Below are 22,897 nucleotides of genomic sequence, written 5' to 3'. Positions count from 1 at the left end.
TTTAGTAATACTGTTCTCAATAAGCCTTACACAATCTACCTGCAATAACAATGTAACATTAGGATCGTTTCTTCTATTGACTATTAAACCAACATAAAGGCGGAAATCTACATTTGGCACGCAGAAGCACAAAGCTTAATTAACTACGACATACGTTTTATAATATAACAAGAAATGAATGTTTCTAAAGCCGAGTACAATGACTTTATCTTACTCGTTTTTAATAATGTCAATTCGTGAATTATAATTTAACTTCAAAACTTCAAATGTGACCGTAGCTGTTCCTTGCTAACAGAGTTTCATGATCCATGTAATCAATCTCTTGATTCAGCCCACGCACATTTTCTCTAGTAAAAAATGTTATGTTACTTTTGTTCATTGGAAGCAGAAGGAGCAAGTTCCTAGTGCCTTCTTAAGCACCAATATTTTCAATATCCGCGCCTTTGTCTATTCTTTTGACAATTCCACTAATAACCTGAAATGAGTTCAGTAAAACAACAATTAACAATATTCAGATCTATGGAACTTCCAAAGATAAGCAGTTCCACAATGTTGTTACCATACTAGTACCACACTACCTTTCCGGGTCCCAATTCATAGCTTTTCTTCAGACCCTTGGTTAGAAGGGTCTTCACTGTTGTTTCCCACTGAACCGGTGACGTAACCTGCCAATTGCATTACAGATGCAATTATTTCCCATTCATGGTGTCATCTTGGACAAAAACAAGTATGACCGGTACCTGACGTGCCAATGTCTTCTTTATTGTGACAGGATCTGTATGCGGCTGCGCATTCACATTGGAGATGACTGGTATTCTTGGGGTTCTGATTTCTGTTGCAGCCAATGCTGCTTCCAATCTTGACACAGCTGGATCCATATAACTAGTGTGGAAAGCACCAGCAACAGCTAGGCGAACCTGCCACGGAGACACAAAGGCATTATTTCTTTGAGGAAAGATGGCACTGGAAAGAAGAAGATTAGGAGCAATGACATACTATCATTCGAGCCTTGAAAGACTTTGCCTTGGATTCCACCACTTCTATTCCTTTTAATCCTCCAGAGACAGCATAGTTTCCCTACCAAAACAACTAATGGTTAAGAAATCTAGAAAATGACTTCTTCCCAAGCTGTAAATAGGTAGACTCACAAGAACCTTACTGGACACAGGTAATTGGCAATCTGAACCTTGTCAGCTTCAGAAACTTCCTGATTGGCTGCATCACACAATTGTTGGACCTTCTCGGAGTCCAGTCCTATCACACTAACCATTGCACCTTTAGCAGCATCCGCGGCATCCTGGAAAAAGAACAAAAGTTTTTCCCAATATATATTCCAATTAGAATGCAGACAATTCGAAGTGAAATAAGACGCTAGACCAGCTACCAGATATTGCTTACCTGCATGGCCTCACCCCTCAGTTTGACCAATTTAAGTCCATCTTCAAAGCTTAAAAATTAAATTAAATAAATGGGGTCAATAGCATGTCAATTTTTAGAAAGTTGAACCTCAAGTAAAACCACTAAAAGAACATTTTAGGCACATGACTCGTGTTCAAAACTACAGGGGTTACATAATATTCATTTCCTCATACTTTTCCCATAGGCTGCAAACAATTTCATTGCAAGATACTGATGACATTCGAAGCAAAACAGAAAACCTTGAGTCAATTATTCACATTCAGAAAACCCATGGTTGGCTCACTAACACAGACCATCCACTGCCAGACTCAAAGTAAAGTTTTCTTCAAGGCACATAAGTTCCATGCCCCAAAAGTGAACAGGCACACATGCCACAATCACCAGTCATAATGTTTTTATTTTGTGAAGATTTCTTGATAAATAGTAATTAACTTCCGTTACTCACCTGAAAGACCCAGCAAATGCCAGAGCAGTATATTCTCCCAAGCTTAAACCACATGTAACATCCACAGAGTCAATAATCTGCTGACCTCCTTCACGCGCACGAAGTAGCTCTACAGCAGCAAGACTTGTGACGTAAATTGCAGGCTGAAACAAAGAATCAGATGGTAAACATCGCATTTATGGCGTAATTAAAAATAGAAATTTAATCAATAACATAATTATGAATTGATGCGGGCTTGGTACGGTAATCAGAAAAGAAATTTTTAGCCAATACAGCTGTTTACTTCAAAAATAATCTTAATTACAGAGAAGGAGATCTAAAAGTAAGGTAAGGAGGGAACTGGATGCAGAAGAACAGGAAAAGTGGTTCAGGCGAAATTTGACTCCCAGGATCAAGAACTTCAAGAATGACTTAGTGCCACTCTGAAACATATAGCTACGGGTACAAATTTACTGAAAATTTTGAACTTAGATTCTGAAGTGATCCACCAGAAATATTTACCCTTCAACTTCCAACCATTTAAACCTAGAGCTGTTATTTAGCATATAAGCTTACTCACCAAAGTTCTAATATGTTGGAATCATCTTCAGATTTTAAAATATCTATACTTATTAGATTAATTATTGAACAATTCACAAACAGGATGAAAATTGGCAGCACACTATTTTTATATGCCATTTACGCACATAAAACGCATGCACGCTTTTTTTTTTATTTTTCAACAAATAGCAGTCCAAAGATTCTTTCGTATTGGAAGGAAGAGTACCTTGACCAATAAATAATTAGTACACAATATAAATTAAAGCTTATTCTGAGTTAAATGAAAATTCACTACAACATTATTGAACTTTTTTTATATCCGTTACTGACCATGAGAAGGGGGCAGGGGAATGGAACGCAATTACTGTACCATTGTCTGGATACTCTATATTAGAACATAGGAAAATTTAATTGTTTGTGAAGTAAATGGTACAATAATGAAGTCAATGTATGATGAATTAGTCATCATTCCATCCTGTCTCCAAAATTGGGGGATTGGAAGGAATGATACGGAACAGATTTCATTTCATAAGGTTCCAATCAAATCGATTCCATTATATACAGAGCAATCTAAAGAATGGAAACTAATATCATTCTGCACTATTTCTCTCCGTTCTGAAATCCAAAATCAGCCTAGATAGCCAGTTTGTACTGTACACATAACAGTTTAACAAAGAGACTGAAGTCCACACCTGGCTAATGACAGTTGAATCTAGCTTTTCTTTTGGCCCATTGATGCATATATCAAGAAGATCAAACCTGAATGCAGAAAGCACGCCAAATGAATCACACACAAAAAAATACAAAAATAAGTATAATTTATGAGTTAAACTTGTGAGTACCCCAATATGTCATTTGCCTTGCTGAACAAAAGTGCAGCAGCAGGCACATTCTGGGCTTCCTTCCCCATTCCAAGAGCTTGAGCACCCTGAAATCACAGAAACATTACATCCAAACTGTCGTGTATGCTTTTTTTAGCATAATTGGGAATTGGAACCGACGCAGTTTTGAGAAAGTGTACCTGACCGGGGAAGAGGAATGAAGTGGAGGGTTTGTAATCGGCGAACAGAGTTTGTTGAACGGAAGGCTGAGATCCGGTGGAGACGCTCATGGAAACCCTAGATCGAGGGAGAGGGAGGGTAGCTCTTCCATTGGAGGAAGGGGCGAGGAAGGAAGCTGATTGAAGAAAGAGAGAGGAAGACATTGCAGAGAGCGAAGTAGAAGAAGCGTGGCGAAGGAAAAGGGAATGGGAATGAGAATGGTGAATCAGAGCTTGCATATGATACGAATATAGATAGTTTTTGAAGGCGGAAATTACAAGAGGAACGTTGGTATTGCTGTTCAAATTGCGCAACTACTTCACTACCATTTCCATCGTCACATCATCACAATAGCCACCCATGAACACAAAAAAAAAAAATAATAATTAATTAACTAAAATACTAACATAAACCTAGTTCATATCATATTATATAAAAAGTTTACATGTTTGGTTTAGTTAATTCAGTTTAAAATTAATTATAAGTTAAAATATATCTAGGTTGTTAAAGTACAACTATTATAACTTTATAAATAAATTATAGGGGTTGTCTAACGCGCACGCTATTCAGTTGGTACATTTTAACAATGTGTACTGGGTTTTAGTAGACAAAAATACCCTTATATATCATGGATTCTAAGTTTTAAGGTTAAGGGTATTTTAATAATGGGTTGAGAGGAATGAGAGAGGTGAGTAAAGGTTTAGGAGTTCTTTTTTTAGTTTTAAAAATGAAAATTATTAAAATACCCTTAATCTTAAAACTTACCCACTACACATTCCTAAAAATGTGCCAATTGAAAAATAGGCTTACAGCAAACCCCTAAATTATAAATTACATTTATTTATTTATTTCTCTTACCTAGTACTATATTATATATCTTTCCGTGCTTTTAAAATCTGTCTTAAAGTCATTTAAAAAGAAAAAACAAACTCATTAACTATCCTTTTAGTGTTTACTAAAAAAAAATATATCATTCATTTCTAATTATCTTTTCTTAGTTTCATTATCATCCAATACATATAACAATATACATCCTTTAAATTTGCTTTTATATTATTAATTAAAATTAATTAGAATGAAAAAAAAATTGTATTTGTTGTCTTATTTAATTACGTTCCTATCCAAATTCTATAATTTAGAATGAATTTAAGAAATAAAAAATATTGAGATGAATAGAATAAAAAATATCCTTTGAATACAATTTTAAACGGAAATTTAACAATTAAAGATCTTAAAAAATGTATTTTCTAAATTAGGTTTCTAAAATTGTCAACTTAACTCATAAGTTATAATTGAATCTTAGTTCACTCTCAAATAAGTCTCTTTTTGGAGTCATATAAGCTTCTTTTTAAAGGCTTCCAACGGAAGGATTAAAAAAAAGAGTCTCACGATTTTAATCCTCTTAATTGAGTTAAGGTTAAGGTAAGAATTAAGATGAGTTTAGTTTTATTACAAATTTTAATTAATTCTTAAAAAAATAATTTCAACTTTGGTTATATATCAAGTCAGACTTTCTCAAGTCAAAGACTAATACAGGTTGGCTTAGGCGAAATGTCGAAATGGATCATTTTAGACGAAAATTTCACACTGACTTTGTTGAACTAAGGATCAAGATGGGCTGACTCGAACCAAAGGTTGAGACAAGACAAATCAAACTGAGAGTAGAGAAAGGTCCACACAGGGCGAAGATCAATTTGACAAGGTTGAAGGTCGAGATCGGTCTACTTGAACCAAACATCAAGACAAACATTTTGGACCAAAGATTAAGATGAGTTGGCCTGGATCAAAGAACGAAACCAGAATGAAGGTCAAGACGAGTCAACCCAAGCCGAAGGTCTAGATAGGTCTAGTATATCTATTTATCTATCTATCATGCATTGTTATTTTGTTCATTACTCACATGAACATATGCAGGTGGCGTCACTTCTATGGATCCTTTTTTGAAGAAGTTATTCCCAAAAGTGTATGAAAAGGAAAACAACATAAAGCCATCAGACAACCAGTACTGCAAATTCGATAGTCAAACATTAACATTGTTCAGATCATCTTTGTATTTGCATCTATTGTCACTATAACTATTTGGGAGACGCCTTACGATGATTTTTGGGGGTGTATTCTTTCTTATAGGTGCTGGATTGAATGCTTTTGCTCTAAATCTTTGGATGCTCACCCTTGGTCGTTTATTTCTTGGGTTTGGAATTGGTTGTGCCAATCAGGTAATATACCTACATCAACTTTTATTTAGTTTTTGATAAATTATAATTAATGTCATATGATGAGTATTAAAAATTGGTGTAAAATTTCTTGTTTGTGAATGTTTTTTAATCACAATTCGCTTATTTGTTGTAGTTTTAGAACTAAAATAAATATTCAAATGAAAGATTTTTAAAAATAATAAACTTAATTGATAAACTTAGTGTTTAAGTGATTTTTTTTATTACTTACGTTGTATATACCTTTATGAAAAACAGCTCTAATTGTAACTATATTAAATATTATTGTATAATTAATAATAACAATAATATACTTATATCAAGTTTTTATTTTATTTTATTAAAAAATTACTTAGATTATATATCATGATTTTATTTTCTTATCATTTTTAATTTTAATTTCGTAGATGTATTTTTAAATTTAATATGAATAAAGATGAAATACTTTTAAAATCAATAACCTTAAAAGATAAATTAAGTGTTAAAGTTATTTTTTACCGGTTACATATTTTGTATAAAAAAAATAATATTGTCATCACTTTAAATAAATATTACTGTATACATTAATAATATATAATTTGTCTTATGAAGTTCTTGTTTTGTTTTCTTAAAGAAGAATTAATTATGCTATGTATCATAATTTTACATGTTTTTTTTCTTATGTGTCAATATTTTTTTTTTTAGGTTGCTCCCTACAAATACAAGGGGATCTTAACATGATGTTCAATTGATAATTACCATAGGCATTTTTGTGGCAAATGTCATCAAACTACATTTTTGCTAGGATGGAGAACGGAGAACGGTGGCGTTATAGCTTAGGCCTTGCAGCAGTTCCTCCCTTCATGATCAGAATTAGTGCAGGTCTTCTTCCGGATTCACTAAGCTCTTTGATTGAACAAGGTCTTGATGAGAAGGCTAAGATAGAACTTATTAAGATTCGAACACTAGTAAAAAATCGTATTTTTAACTCGCACGTTACGTTTCGATTTTTCTGGAACCGAAGCGTATCAGAACGCGGTGGCAGTCTTGTAATTTTTAAAACATTATATGTTTCGGTTGTTAAGAAACCGATGTCTAAAGAGAATACTGCCTCGGTTGGTAGGGTGAACCGAGACATAAACCTCATAGGGCAGAGATACTGCCTCGGTTGTCAGGATGGACCGAGGCATATAAGCCTTTCTAATTGGACCGTGGGACCTTCAAGTTAGGAAACTTTTCCCCAAATGCCTCTTCTCCTCTCCTCTACACGCGAGTCTCCCTCGTTCTCTCGCGCTTCACTCGCACCCGCCATAACTTCGTCTCCCTCGTTCTCTTGCGCTTCACTCGCACCAACCATAACTTCGTTGTCCTCAGCTTCACAGATCCAACATCACAGAACCTTCAACCGTAAGGCAGATCCACCATTTTACCTTTCCTTCATTCTCACCGATTGAAATCGGGTTCTAGCCATTTACACCGGTTAAATCTTTGTTTCCAGCGTTTTCCACCGTTTAATCGAACCATTTCACCGATTAAACCACCATACAACCCCGATCTCTAACCTTCACCGAACAATCCTTCGGATCTAGGGTTTGCTCGTTCCTTTTCCTCTTCAACATCGAAACCTAGAGTTTATAGATCTGTGTGCTTCTTCCGCTGCCTCATCTTCTCCAACCACGTGTTCAGCTCCAGTTCTCGGATGGTGCGACTGCGATGGCGGTGAGAGCGTAGCGACGATGCAGCGAGAGAGCAGCGACGATGGTGCGATGGTGGTGAGAGCGCAGCGGCGATGCGACGAGGGTGTAGCCGGTGGATCTGTGTTTCTCTTCCTTGGGTTTTTGGTTTTGTTTCTCTGCAGGTGGATGGCGAAATGGATAGTGTTTGCGGTTTGGATGGCGAAAGGTCTAGTTCCCACCGACTGATGGAAATATACTGACTACCTGGCGTCAAAGAAGTCATAAAGAGCTTGGCCCGTCCGTAACCTTCCTCCGTAAAGAAAAAGAATCTTATTCAATTGGCCTATCCGCTCATTGGGTGGATGGTGATGGGCTCCGATCGGTCTGTCATGCAGAGTTGGGCTCCAAGTATAAACTAAGTTCATTTCGTAATTGATCTCTTCTCTTTGTAACTTGTTTGAGAGTTAAATAACTGATGTAAACCACAATTTGTGCAAAATGTTCGTGGATGCAATGATGCACAGATGTATGATTGCAATGCATGCAATGGAGTTAAATATTGAACAGGACACTTTCCTTTGCCCCCACTTGTGTAAAAACATTTGCAGGATAAGCTTGTGATTAAAAAATAGAGAGAGAAGTTTAAGGCACAAAAGACAAGGAAAAGAGAAAGTAAAAGAACATAGAAAAACAGAACAAAATGAAGAACCAAGATTAAAAAAAATTAGAAACACTCTACTACCTCGGTTGTCTGTGAACCGAGGTAGAATCCGAACCTTTTTGACTCGGTTCAGAACCGAGGCAAAAAGTTTATCCATTTTTACCTCGCTTGTATATGTCTCGGTTGCAGAACCGGTGTCTATTAGCGAAAATAACCGGTGTCATTTCCCTTGACTGCACTAGTGGAGGAACTACGGATGTAGAGCAAGAGTTTGAGGATCTTGTTGTGACTAGTGAATCCTCTAAAGTAGTGAAACACCCTTAGATTTCTTTATTAAAGAGGCAGTATAGGCCTCAACTCTCATTTGCTATAGCAATTCCTTTCTTCCAACAACTTACTAGCATGAATGTGATTGTATTTTATGCTCCTATTTTGTTCAAAACCATCATATTTGGAGCCAATGCCTCTCTCATGTCTTCCATGATCACCGGAGGTTGCAACGCAATTGCTACTCTTGTCTCTATATTCACGATTGACAAGTTTGGTAAACGAACTCTTTTCTTGGAAGGAGAGATACAAATGTTTATTTGTCAGGTAACCATATTATTATTATTTTTCAGCGTTATTTTTGTAGTATAATGTGATTAATTTTGTTGTTTTGAATTGGTTCGGTGTAGATTTTCATAACTGTGGCAATTGGATACAAATTTGGACTTGAGGAAAATCCATGAATGTTGTCAAAGTGGTATGCTATCGCGGTTGTGAGTGATATATGTGTATATGTGGCAGGAGTTGCATGGTCTTGGGGTCCTCTTGGATGGTTGGTTCCAAGTGAGATTTTTTCACTTGAAGTACGTCCAACTGCACGAAGTGCCAATGTCTCTCTAAACATGATTTTCACCTTCGCCATTGCACAAAATTTCACCACAATGCTTTGTCACATGAAGTTTGGATTGTTATTTTTTTTGCATTTTTTGTCATTGTGATGACCACATTCATTTACAAGCTTCTACCAGAGACTAAGAGTGTCTCCATTGAAAAAATGCATGTCATGTGGCAGAGTCATTCTTATTGGAAAAAGTTCATCAAATCCGGTAATGTCAGAACTATTAATAAATAGTGTTAGGAAACTATATATTTTTAGTAATTTGGTAGGAAATACATTTTTTTCATAGATTTTTTCAATTGTGCCATGCATGCACTAGACATTTTAATTTTTCATTTGAGTTATCTTTTATATTTTAATTTTTTTAATATTAATGTATAATTTACTTCAAAACATATCTATACAAATTATAAAGAATTAGAAATTAAAAAAAAACTTGTTGATATTCGCATATCAAATTTAAAAATACTACATACAATAGTATTCATACATAATTAGTTTTAATCTTATAAAAAAATTAAAAAAACATCAATTAGTAATATATAAAAATGAAATATATTAAAACGTTATTTAATAAAAATCTAATAATTTTATGAATAATAAATTTGATCTTAATTTAAATAGGAACAATACTATTTTTTGTTAAAAAAGTTAGAATTAAATAAAATAAAAAAGACGTATATAAAAACTATACTGATATAAAAAGAATGACACTTGTCTTAAGTGAAAAGTCCACAGCATTAACTTGTTCCAACAAAAAAGGAAAAAGGTGAAATGATTAAACCTTTCTATATTTACAATTTTTTTTACAGCATTTTTATACGTGCACTAAATCTTTGCTTTTATAAAATACGTTAATTTGAAATTGAAAAGATTACAAAAGAACGTTTGGATGAGTCAACCCTCAAGTTTATAAATTCAGTGTGAAACAAGCTAAATCTACTAATTTGCATGTCTTATTTATATTATACATGTTAGTCCATTCGACCTATCATCACCTTTAACCAGTCTACAACTTAAAAAAAAAAGTTAAAAATCACCGTGATTAAAAAGTATATCCATAATTACATTCCAACTCCTTTAATTAAATTATAGTTATTAAATACAAATATATTTTTATCGTGATTGATAACTACTTTCAAATTTATTTAATAAAACATGGTAATTAAATACAATGATTTTATCATTGAAACTTATATAATAAATAATCTCACAAGAAGTACGTTGCTTAGAAAGAAAGAAAAAAAGACAATAAATATATAATTTTCATTACAAATAGGTGTACATACTCGACTTAAAACCAGGTATAATATCATCAGCCTAAAAATTGGTTCCATATCATATAAGAAAACCCAAGAATAAAAGACTCTTTATAGTAACAATAATCTCTAAAATATTAAAAAAAAAATTATTATAACTGTGTTTCAATTATTATTCATTAATAAAAATATTAACAAATCGCTTATATCCATAAACTCAAAGTCTATAAATACATCATTCTACCACATGAAATTATTACCATATTATTTGAGTGATCGAAAATAAGTGTACTTTCTGTCTGCTCTCATCAACAGACACATGTCATCATCACTTTGTTACGGAAATCTGGTAATCAGATATCTTTGATTCACATCAGAAACAACCCTTCAAAAATTTCAGTAAAAACAAAGTTATTTGGAGATAATTATCCAAATTTATTTTCTTTGCAACAAGACATACATTCAATGGTTCATGGAAACATAAAGGAAAGAACAACCTTGGAGAATTCAATCAAGTCTTTTTGCTCCAGTTTGAACTATGTTGTCGAGAAAGGTTCTGATATTAGTATGAGAGGAGCCATTCTCAGAAATTGCAAGCTGAACCATACGTTGAAGCTCCTTGGCTCTTCTCCTGATTTCACTCCCAACATCACTCTGCAAATCCATGAACTTCCTCAGCAACACAACAATGACATCTCTTGTCACCAAATCCTCCATGTTCTCATCCTTCTTCACTCTCCAACCAACCTTCCAATACTGAACAATGAGTCTACTGATCAATGGCTGATCCAAGGCAATTGGAAAGGTCAAAAATGGCAGCCCAGAAAAGATCCCTTCCATGACTGAATTCCAGCCACAATGAGTCCAATAACCAGCCACAGCATGGTGCAACAACACCCTCAGTTGATCACACCATGCCACAACCAACCCCATCTTCTTCTCATTACAAATCTCTCTCAACTTTGGACTCTCCTCTCTTGTCACCCACATGAACCTCACATTCCCATCATGCAATGCAATGGCAATTTCCTCCATTTGAGCACTTGAGATTGAAAGATAACTTCCATGTGAAATGTACAAAACTGAATTTGGGGGTTGCCTATCTAGCCATTCCATGTAGCCATTGTTATTAGGGTTTCGTGAATTCTCAGCAACACTTGAATATGGTATATTTGGACCAATGGTGTAAATTGGAATTGAGAGGTTTGCTTTGAAGGCATCCACCACTTTGGATTCTAACTCATAGATTGAAGGCAGTAGAAGGTACTGTGCTTTTGGAAGCCATTCACAGCTTTTCAATGCCCATTGCAGAATTTTACTGTTCTTCCCATTCAGAAGAGGATAATCTGATCCATCTATCCAATAGGTTGATGGAATATAATCTACAAAATTTCAGTCAACATTCAGATTCACAAAATACTCATATAAATTATATCATACAAACAGACAAAAAATAAAATAAAAAATTATAAATTAATTAACATTTTTTTTATTTTATCTTACGTTTTATAATTTAGTGTGAATACTTTATAACTTAATTAGAAAATCAGTGTTTTTCAATTACAAAATAATATGTCTAATGAATTTATTGATTTTTTTAGTAATTATTTTAAAAGTTATACTTAATATAATTTTTAAACTGTATATAAATATTTTACATTCCTAATATTTATATTTTTCAATGTATTTTGAATTATAAGTTTTATGTAAAATAATATGTACGTGCTTTCAAAATACACAAATTAATGAAAACAAAAATCCCGTTTCCAATAGCATATTAATATGTATAGGTATTTTATTTTTTTATAATAATTTTTTAAAATAATATACTTGATATGAGTTTTAATTGATTGATAATATAGTTTTCTCACACGATATTTAAATGTTAAATTCGTTTATTTATATTTATCAAAATATTTTGAATTGACCAAAGTAAGAAACAAAATAGTACAATTTTTCTTGTAAAAAATTACAATTGGATCAAGATTCCTTTACTTGCTTCTAATACAAGATTTTTTTTTTTAATTTTAACATTTTTCAAAAAGTTTCCTTTACTTGCTTCTAATACAAGATGAGAACATGCAGGCCAAGGGCTGACTCTTCTGAATAGAGTCACACAGTTATAGTTTAATCACATAAAATTAGGAATATAAAACCTTATTATATACAATAGCATTTTAAAAACATTAATTAAGAAACAAACATTTAAATAGAAATCATTGATCTCATTAACTACATTTTAATAATAATAAAAACGTATTATAAAGTCTTTAACAGAATAATAAATTGATTGTAAAATCTTAAAAAAATAAAATACAGATAGTATAATATTTATTATCATTAAATATCAAAAACATATTACTACTGCACCAATTTTTTTATATTCTTATTATCATGCTATATATTTTAATATTTAAATTTATATTAATTTTGATTTTACGTTTATCAAACATTATTTTTATTATTGTTTTTATTTTATGCGATTTTGTTTAGTCTATTCAATATTAGTTAGATATATAGCGAGATACATAATAATATATTTTTAAATTACGATTTTAAAACTAAAAAATAATGTATCCACAAGAATCTTATATATACATACATATAATATATATATATATATATATATATATATATATATATATATATATTACTACCATCTCATTTTAACATATTATTTATAGAATATGTTCTATTACATACAATTTTTTTTTCAATTTGTACCTAAACTAATTTTAGTTTATAAAAAAGTTATCTTTTATAAATGCTTATGAAAATAGCATGTTTAATTTTTCTTGGGTTTCTTTTCGATTTATTTATAAAACATTAATATTTAAAGTAAGGATAATTTAAAATAAAGTGAAAATGACGATAAATATTGGATGGTATATTAATTGTTTTTGATAAAAGAATAATTTATTACGATATTTTAAAATGTTTGAAAAAAAGTAGTTTTCTTTTTTTAGACACAACTCATGAAAACAGATACAACAAAAAAAATAACCAACTATAAAAATTACTTAAAATTAAATTATTTATAAATATCACTTTTTTTTTCACAAACAAATACCATTAATGTGTCTAATAAAAAGAAAAGCTTTGAAAAAAACTAGAACGTGCATGAACATATACAGTGTTCGAAACTTCACCTAACTTCGTTTGACGACAGAGTTGGTTCCGTTGGAAAAGATGGAAATACTGCAACCACAGCTCCGCCGTGGACGTCGTCCAGAACGCGGCCACCGGAATTTTCCTGCGGTTGGCCAGGGCGACAGCCCACGAGAGAAACGCGTCGCAGATGAGGAGCGTGGGCGGTGGGTGAAGGCGGTCGAGGAGGCTTTGGAGCGGCCCTTCCATCTGCGTCATCACGGCGTGGATGGTGGCTTCGAAGGTGTCGGCGGAGGGATGAAGATCAGGGAGGGCGGCGAAGGTTATGTTGTGGGGTTTAGCGTTGGAGGTGATCCGGGAAAAGCAGTGGTGAGTAACGAGAAAGGTGACGAGGATGTCGGAGTTTTGAGAAACGAGGATGTTGGAGAGGTTGATCATGGGGTTAATGTGGCCCTGTGATGGGTATGGCAGCACCACGACGTGAGGTTGAAGATGAAACTCCATGGATGGTAATGGAACTCAACAACACAGTGATTGTGTACGAGTGGTGTAAGTTGCTATCATGTATGGAATGAACTTTTATAATACAGGCCAACGCTGTCATTACTGTTTCAATTAGTTAATTAACTTAAATAGTAAATGTAATTCAATTCTTTATTAATTATTACAATAAAGTAGTGCAAACTCAGGCTTTCCATGTACCCACATTTATATTTAGGATGATAAAAATAATTATCGTTAAATAAAGGTAATTAATTATCAATAGCTAAAGTAAAATTTTAACATATAAAAAAATAGTTACTTGGTCAATGATATTATGAAGTCCACTAGACGTTTCAAACGCTTTTACGTTTCAATCTTTTGGATACTTTTTTTTTAGTTGAGTAAGTATTATGTGTGCACAAAATACTTGATTTCCAAGTCAAAGTCAGTATAATGTATAAAAAATAATAAATGTAATAATTAATTAATTAATCTATGTATATAGTAACGTGTTATTTATATTATTATTTATAAATTTTTATTTTGGATGGATCTAATCTACAAACTCAAATACTTATTAGCTTATGAATTATCACATTTAATTATAGATTATTGTGATTAAGTGTTTTGTATAATGTTATGCTAATTAAATAGGGATGAATAATCAATATATATTTGACTATGAACGGATCTCACATTATTAGGAAAGAAAATGTTTTTTAATAACTTTTTTACAACTAATGGGTTGTAATTGATCTGTTTCAAATAATTTTTTAAAAATAAATTCAAACAAACCAAAAATAAGTCATACATAATCTATTGTCAAAAAATTACTATAAAAAATTATTATAAAAAGTTATTCATATATCACAGTCCTATCAAGAAATACTCGACCATATATAATATATTAAAAAAATATAAAATAAAAGTAATTTTATAATAACTAAAGTAAATTTATAAGTTATTGGTTATAATAAAAAACAATTATTATAAAAGTACTCACTAAAATAAAATATTAGTATATTAATTAGTATAGAGGATTATTTTAACAAAAGTTTATAGTTTAATATCCTTCACACAATATGTAAAATTATCATTTTACATTTCACTCTAATAGTATAATAATAATATATATTATAAAATAAAATATAATTGAAATATTAATATATTAATGGTTTAATGAATTTTTTTTAAGGATGTGAAAGTATCACCTCCCTATTTTAACACATAAATATAAATATTTAAACAAATGTGACATTTGTCTTACAAAGTTGAATTAATTGTGAAGTATGTAATGTGTAAACCAAAATTATCGTAATTGTTATTTTTTTTAAGTACAAAAATTATTTTGACACGTATTATAAAGTTCATTTAAGTATTTATAAAGAAAGAAAAATATTAAAGAATAAAATAATAAATATAAAATATGCGTAAAAGTTTATTGATGATCAAATTCATAATACTTTTTAAAAATATTTCACAAATGGATAAACTGTCACACGTTTGAGGAAAAAAGTATTAATAAGCTGAATGTCTACACAATAATTTAGATAGTGAGAAGCAGTACATTATCACTTATAAAATATTTTTCTTTCTTTTTTAAATAACTAAAAGCACAATTCAATGTTAGTAGCAAGATTAAAATAAGAATAAGGAAAAAGATAATTGACATCTGTACGTAATTAAGCAGTGAGTGATAGACAGCAATGTTATTCATCACTAATCAACCATCATTACTCCTTTACCATTCAAATCAGGCAACTTTTTATCAAGTATTCCCTATCAATCATGTTTAAACAATTTTATTTATTATTGTTATTATTAAACTAACTCAGAAATTTATATATAAATCATGTCACGCATCAATATAATATTTATTTTTTTCAGTCAAAGTTATTTGTAATTATATTTCACATCAGTAATAGCTTTAATTTTCTTATAAATAAAAAACATATGATTAAATAATGTTTTAATCATATCAAAATTCTAATGGAATGGTTGTAATAAAATATCATGATTGAATTATGAAGCTTATAATCACAAGGTAATAAATTAAAAACAGCAGATAAGTTTATTTATGTTATTCAATATTTAAAATTAATATTTATCAATTAATGTGATTCAAATTTAAATCAATAATGACTCGAATAATATAAAAAATTTAATCATATATTTATACATAATAAGATTGGACAAATAGTTTGAGAATAACTTTAAAAATAATTTATTGTCTACTAAAAAACTTACTTTACTTTCTTTTGTCCCAAATCAAATAGCACCCTAATTTAGTTGCAAAACAATAATTATACAAAGTAATATTTAATAAATAAAAATACAAGTAAATTGTATGTAAATGCTCTTAATTTTTAAATTGATATTTATCAATTTTATATTTCGTATTCAAATCAAATGTGGAAGATGGCCTGGCATCATCGGTGGATATTTTTCTTTTTGTGAATTTTATTTGTATGTCTGTTGCGCCTGAAAGAACATTAAATTAACATAATTTTTTAATTTATACTTCTTTTTCATTGCATTACCATATTTATTTATTTCCATTTAATTAAAATTATTAGAACTAATCTTCATTTTGTTAACATTATTATTACTATTATATTATCATTCCTTGGATTTTGATGGAATGATTCCTCTCCCAAAACAAAAAGAAAAATCATTAACTCTGTTAGAACAGCTTCGTAGTTTTAACAAGACTAATCTTGATGTCTTCTATTCACTTAACTAGCACAATACTTTTTCTAATATTATTTCTTACTAGATTTCTATCTAGGAAATAATTCAAATGTCCTTAAATAATCCAAAAAAAATAAAAAGATATAAACATTAAATCTTATTTGAATGATGAAATTAAAACATAAATATAAATATTTCTAAGTAATAAGCATATAAGTACTAACTTTTAATTTTTTTTAACTATCCATAACGATCCATGTTTACATACAATGAAAAAAAAACTGAGTATGCAAAACACACCCAGCAATAAATCATTCATTCATAAAACAAATAAAATTCTGAAAAAGTCATACATATATAAAACTAATTGTGAAATTATTAAATTATAACCACTATTTTCCCAATCATCAATATTATGATCCCACATCTATACATTATAGATGTGCAAAACACACCCAGTAATAAATCAGTAATTCATAAAACAATTAAAATTCTGAAAAAGTCTTACATATATAAAACTAATTGTGAAATTACTAAATTATATCCACTAATTTCCCAATCATCAATATTATGATCCCACATCTTACACTTTTGGAAAGTCTACTAAAAATGATAATCCATTTATTACAAAGTATAAAAAGGTGTAAAAATTGTTAGCAACAACACTAAAAGATAATTATAATTAATATTATTACAAGAGTCATGGCAGTATACCACACAAAACCCACCATGTTTAAGCTTGAAAGAAAAAGTAAGTTACTTGTAATGCCGAGACGCTTCCCAAACCAGCTTATCCATGAAATGACATTTCTTGTCAAATCCCCAGCCTGGATTACTCTGCATCATATTTCAGACCAACCATAAATAATGTGCAGAATATTCCTTCCAGTAGTTTTCTCAACAGCATCTCTCATATTTAATTGAAATAAAAGGCAATAAAAACTCAAAAAGAACTTAATTGAAGATAATATATATATATATATAGATATATATCTGATTCATAATTTTTTAGCATTACGTGTTTACAGAAAGAATATAATGAAAATAAAGCATTCAAAAGCAAACAGGTTGTTTAACCTTCCGAATGCCATTGTAGTTCTCGTTTCAACATAAGAAAACTACTTTAGATTGAAGATATAACCCGCTAAGCTGTAACAGTAACCAACAATTAAAAATTTAACTGTCCATCATTCTGGTTAATATTTTGTTCTGATGTACATTTTTACGTAATTGACACTTTTAAGTTAGTAAAATGTTATTTCTTCCAAAGAGGTGACTGCAGTAGTGACACCAAAGAAAACTCAGCCACATGAATAACACACAACAAAAAAGTTACAAACATACCATTTTATATACGATGCCCACTGAGAAAAAATAAAAACAAAACTAGATCAACTTTAAGAGCACTGCAAAGAATTAGCCTAGGGAATTATTAAATAATTCATCGAGCAAACTCCAAAGTCCGAACTTTTCAGTTATATTCAATCTCTTATGCGAAGAAAATTGTTAGCACATATTTATGTGCTTGTAATTTTATATAAAGAATCTGCAGTCAGAAGTGGACAAGGCATATATATATATATATATATATATATATATATATATATATATATATATATATATATATATATATATATATATATATATATCTGAATTCATGAAAGGATAAAAAAGACAAAGAAGGATTATAAATCAATCTCAAGACAAGTAAATTAATGCCAAACTCAGGAAACAAAACCCTCAACACATTAAGATTCGATATTAGATATAGGAGAAATGGTATCATAACACACTTTTACATTCATTCGACACAGAGTATAAGGATAAAATAGTCTTAAAAGTGTAAAATTTTGTATTTTTTCAAGAAAGAAGAGAGTAAAAAGTAAGTAAGGGTAGTGTCAAATGAATGTAAAAAATTTAAGTGTGTCAAAGAATCATTTTTCTTAGATATAGTCTCCTTTCCCGATTCAGATTAGTGCAACTCCAGCAACATTTGTGACTACAGCCAGAATAAATTGATTACCAAAACAGATGCAAACTTCATACAATCATGAAATAGCAAGGTTCTGAATCAACTCTTTAATGTACAGTGCCACAATTCACTTTAATATGGAGAACTAAAGTTTGGGAACCCCTGGATTTCTAATCATACAGTAAATAACTATCTCATTCCACCAAAGCCAACTCCAATACCTAACAATCTTCGTGCATTCCTTGCCAATATCTTTCAATAGATTTAAACAAATATTAAGCTTTAGGCAGAGAATTGATTTTTCTATTCATGCCTTGTCAATATCAACTGTTCAGCCTTGGTACAAAATCAAATACATATTCTATTCTCTCAATACATTTGGGCTTCATATTATCAATTAGAATTAGATTGGGGATTCATAGACAAAATGGCAAATATTTGTTGGAATTTCAATTGATTATGCAACTGTTGAGAAACAGTTTCTCTTCTGATATAAAATTACAAGATAACTATACTGAGAAAAGGGGTTCATTTACCGCTGAGTTACACGAGAGAAAGTAGAACATAATCCGTAGAGATACTTATAATAAGAATATCAACACAAGAGGTAAACAAGTAGCCAAGTATTAAGACATTTTACGCCCAACACAATATCAATATTTAGAGTTCCAAACCTGAAGGGAGACAACAGCACGGCTAGTGAATTGTTTCAGTGAAGAAGGTGCATTTTCAGGAAGAGTTTTAGCAACTCTTTCTAATTCTTCTTGTTGCTTCTTTGCAGTTACCCTGTCTGGTCCGCTGTAGTGATCAACAATCTTTTTCAACAATGGAACTCGTGCCATTGTCTCTTCCATTATTTCCTAGTATGATACAAAGTTAGAAAAGAAAAAGATCCCAACACATGGACACACACCCATAAACTGCAGTAGAGAACACTAAAAACAACAGCCTTTACCCGCTAGCATCTATAAAATAGACAACTATTTCGAAACATAGTAACTGATACGGTACTTGTTCTATGTAATTGCTACACAGGTTTGATATGACAAAGATAGTGGCAACCAAGCCACAAAATTACTGTTGAAGAAGATAGTGATGAATTAAAAGTTCAAAAAAAAAAAACAACAAACATCAGTATCAAAACTTGTGCCCCGAAACATTTGCAATTAGTGTTACGGTTAGAATCCTAAGGCATAAGGCAAGGATAATGGATAAGATTAACAACAAAATATACCTCCCACTCTTCCTGACTTTGGATCCCCTCATATGCCATCAAGAATGGTTTCATCTTCTCAAGTGCATCCCGAAGTGGAATTGGTTCCTTCTCATCAATATCTGGATTATCAAACTCCACCAAATATTCCGGCTCAAATTCAATCTGCAATAATCAATAAAGAAGCGAAAAAAATACAAACAATTAAACATGGAAATATGGGTACTAAACATAAAATAGGAGTTTGGCTCACAAAACTTCCCCGAAAGAAATGTTGTCTTTAGATCTAGAGAATTGGATGATTATAATGAGTTTCCTATAGCAATTCAATTAAGACTGGAGAATTTCCCTATATGCAGCTAAGCGACAAAATTATACTTCCGCTACCTCTAATTATGTCTCAACAAATAAATAATGATGTCTGTAGAAACCACTTACTGCATAATTGATGTCTACCGCATCCAAATACTCATCCTCTAATGGCGATGGCAAAACTCTACAAGCCATCTCCTCAAATCCTTCAGTTAACTGATTCATTATCTCTGGCCCAAACTTTTTGGCTAATTTCTCACCATCTGCATCATCTCCAACATATAGCCCTGTAGCATATGAATCCTCGGCATCCATTTGTTTTCCACGTCTTTCATCCACATCCCTCCCTCTGAATCCTCCTCTTCCCATGCCTCGACCTCTGCCTCTGCCCCTGCCTCTGCCAAGCCCACCTCTCCCTCTAAATTCTCTTCCTCTTCCAGGGCCACTTCCATCGTCGTCACCTCTTAACAAAAATCTCCGTGCATTCCTCACTGCATCATCCCGGCTTGGTATTGGTTGTTTCTCAGACAAAGTGTCGGATGCAGCTGCACCAGGAGCTCGCGGAGGGCGAAGATGCCTGTTGTCTTCTGTAGCTCGCGTTTCCGGATCTGGCTGCTTCATGGGCTTCCCCCGTCCAAATCCAGACAACACTTCTAGTATGCTACCTGGAAGTTTGTTAACATGCTCAACATCAACAGGAACACCATCTGTCGCTGCTGGAAATACACTGTCCTCTCTTCTGAAAAAAATGGGCTTTTTGGGTTCTGGTGGCCCCAAATCGTTTGGAGGTTGAGGTACAGTAGCTCGGCCACGACCAGCAGGTGGCTGAAAATCACTTTCACGGTGAGGCACAGTAGCTCGGCCACGACCAGCAGGTGGCTGATTTATGGAAGATAAAAACGATGAGAAAGAATGAAGACCTGACTGAGGCACTAGCTTGCCACGGCCATGGCCATGGCCATGGCCAAAACCAGGAGGAATGGGAGACTCTGTGGCGTCAGATTTGGGCTCACTGGAACTAGGCTTACCAGGAACTCTTTCATTCAAATTGAACGGCCCTGAACCAGGAAGGGAGCCTCCACGACCACGACCGCCGTTTCCAAAACCAGAAGATGAAGAAAATGAAACTACCGTTCTTCTGGTGGCATTTGAAATAGTGGGGTTTGGGATCCTTATTCCAATATTGCCTCTCATTGACACAGTGAAACAAATGCTTAATTGGAAAACTCTCAGCTAAATCAACCTGATGCCCCCAAAAAAAAAACACAATACCAAGTTTATATGAACTGTTACATCAAACTAGCACATAAAAATTCACATTTCAGAACACACCTGCATTGCATATTTATTTTTCTTGTCCTGTTTATATACACCAGTTTTAAGTTTACAACAACCAGTGCAACAATTGATGATTAAAAAAATTTATCCAGTTCATTTTTCAATAATCTAAAACAAAATCAATACTGGCCGTAATTATCAAGATCACGAACCTAGTTAAGTGTAGAATAGTTTTTTGTAGGCTCCTGCAAACTCGAACAAACTCGGTTAAACTCATGTAAAACCGTGAGTTTAGCGGCGATTCAGCGAGCTGAAACGACACTGATTGTTGCGTTTTCCTATCACGTCGCTTCTTCTCAGCTCCGCTCCATTTTGTGATTTTGATTCTCGTCTACACTCTGTAATCTCACTGCACCCATCTCCTTTCTGTTGTCTGAGTTTCAGACGTTAGGGTTTTAGTTCTCTTTTTTTTTATTTCTACCCCTCTTACTACTAAGTTGAACTGGCCTACTTTCAAATCCAAAAATATAAAAGAATAATAATATTAGAACACTATGAAAATTTATTTAAAAATATATACTAATCATAATAATAATATTACAGTAAAATAAAAAATAGTTATAATATCAAATAATATTAAATTATTATGTTATGTTTTAACGGGAGTGCACCCAAGGCCTTCTTTGTATTGGAACGCAAGGCCTACCATTCCATTCTATATCAAATAGTAAAAAAAAAATTAGGTTTCATTCCATCTTTTTAATCTTAAGTTTTTTTCAATTTAAGGTAGAAAATATTATTCCATTTCAGAGTGTTATGGTAGACAAAAATAATTATTATTATAATTTAATGTTTAGATATTTGATTTTTCAACATAATATTGCTAAAAAGAAATTACTCTTTAAAGAAGTTGTACGATCCAGCAGTCTCTTTCCGAAGTAATTGGTTGTGATAACTTGAGTCTGAATTTGAAATAAAAATGAGTGAAATTAAATTGAATATATTTAACTAATTTAAAAGGAATTGAATGTATTTAACTAATTTAAAAGGAATTGAATGTATTTAACTAATTTAAATTAAATTTAACACATCATCATAATTTATTCAACGTCTCTCTGAAAAATGTAAAATCTGGAAAAAAAATGTGCATTGTAAAATCTTGACAAGGTTTCAAACTAGGTAGAGGGAGGTAAACCTTGTGTGCCTTCAATTTTTGCTTGAAGGAATGTGATGAAATGATTGTCTACATTGTATATCATAAAATATTTTATTGTTGGCTGGATAATGTTATGATATGCTTGGTTGCTTTTGATGAAGAATCTCATAATATGTTGTCTCCTTTTGAAGTAATTTTATATATTAGTTGCAAACAGATCATTAATAAACGTCAATATGTTCGGTCGTTAATGATGAACTTTGAACTGAGTGTGTTGTTGTCTATGTTCCATGGTGCATTGATGATCTCTACATATTTGTTGAGTCTTTTCTAATTATGAAATTGGATTCATGTCATACATTTTTTTTCCTGAATTATTTTATAATGAGTATTACAAGATTTATGTCCGCATATTTATTATTATTATTATTATTATTATTAGTAACAATACTATTCTTATAATTAATAAAATTAGTGTTATTATTGTGGTTACTATATGTTATTATTATTATAATAATTATTAATACTAGTAATAGTACAAAAATTATTATTGTTACTGTTATTTG

The 22,897-nt window shown here is 31.7% G+C and overlaps 3 protein-coding genes and 1 pseudogene across 3 annotated transcripts; 1 reads left to right on the top strand and 3 right to left on the bottom strand.

Annotated features, from left to right (window-relative positions):
- Nucleotides 1-53: 53 nt before the first annotated feature.
- Nucleotides 54-3,793, bottom strand: LOC108340901 (uncharacterized). Its single transcript, XM_017578466.2, has 10 exons — nt 3,426-3,793; nt 3,247-3,332; nt 3,097-3,163; nt 1,865-2,007; nt 1,399-1,447; nt 1,160-1,297; nt 997-1,077; nt 741-917; nt 579-665; nt 54-475 (listed from the first exon to the last, which is right to left on the bottom strand). Exons 1-10 carry the CDS (start codon nt 3,681-3,683, stop codon nt 413-415), a joined length of 1,149 nt encoding a protein of 382 aa, XP_017433955.1. The 5' UTR covers nt 3,684-3,793; the 3' UTR covers nt 54-412.
- Nucleotides 3,794-5,212: 1,419 nt separating this feature from the next.
- On the top strand, nt 5,213-9,093 carry LOC108341497 (sugar transport protein 1-like; annotated as a pseudogene).
- A 1,532-nt stretch (nt 9,094-10,625) lies between these two features.
- LOC108341496 (UDP-glycosyltransferase 87A1) lies at nt 10,626-13,757 on the bottom strand. The gene is made up of 2 exons (XM_017579172.2): nt 13,268-13,757; nt 10,626-11,500 (listed from the first exon to the last, which is right to left on the bottom strand). Exons 1-2 carry the CDS (start codon nt 13,728-13,730, stop codon nt 10,626-10,628), a joined length of 1,338 nt encoding a protein of 445 aa, XP_017434661.1. The 5' UTR covers nt 13,731-13,757.
- A 3,134-nt stretch (nt 13,758-16,891) lies between these two features.
- LOC108341019 (uncharacterized) lies at nt 16,892-21,656 on the bottom strand. Its single transcript, XM_017578622.2, has 5 exons — nt 21,388-21,656; nt 20,024-21,140; nt 19,607-19,750; nt 19,047-19,232; nt 16,892-17,237 (listed from the first exon to the last, which is right to left on the bottom strand). Exons 2-5 carry the CDS (start codon nt 21,089-21,091, stop codon nt 17,157-17,159), a joined length of 1,479 nt encoding a protein of 492 aa, XP_017434111.1. The 5' UTR covers nt 21,092-21,140; nt 21,388-21,656; the 3' UTR covers nt 16,892-17,156.
- Between the last annotated feature and the right edge of the window lie 1,241 nt (nt 21,657-22,897).

This window comes from Vigna angularis, chromosome 6 (genome assembly GCF_016808095.1).
Source record: "Vigna angularis cultivar LongXiaoDou No.4 chromosome 6, ASM1680809v1, whole genome shotgun sequence".
NCBI classification, from domain to species: Eukaryota; Viridiplantae; Streptophyta; class Magnoliopsida; order Fabales; family Fabaceae; genus Vigna; species Vigna angularis.
The sequence above is the reverse complement of the archived record's forward strand: the minus strand, read 5'-3'. Positions and strand labels throughout refer to the sequence as shown.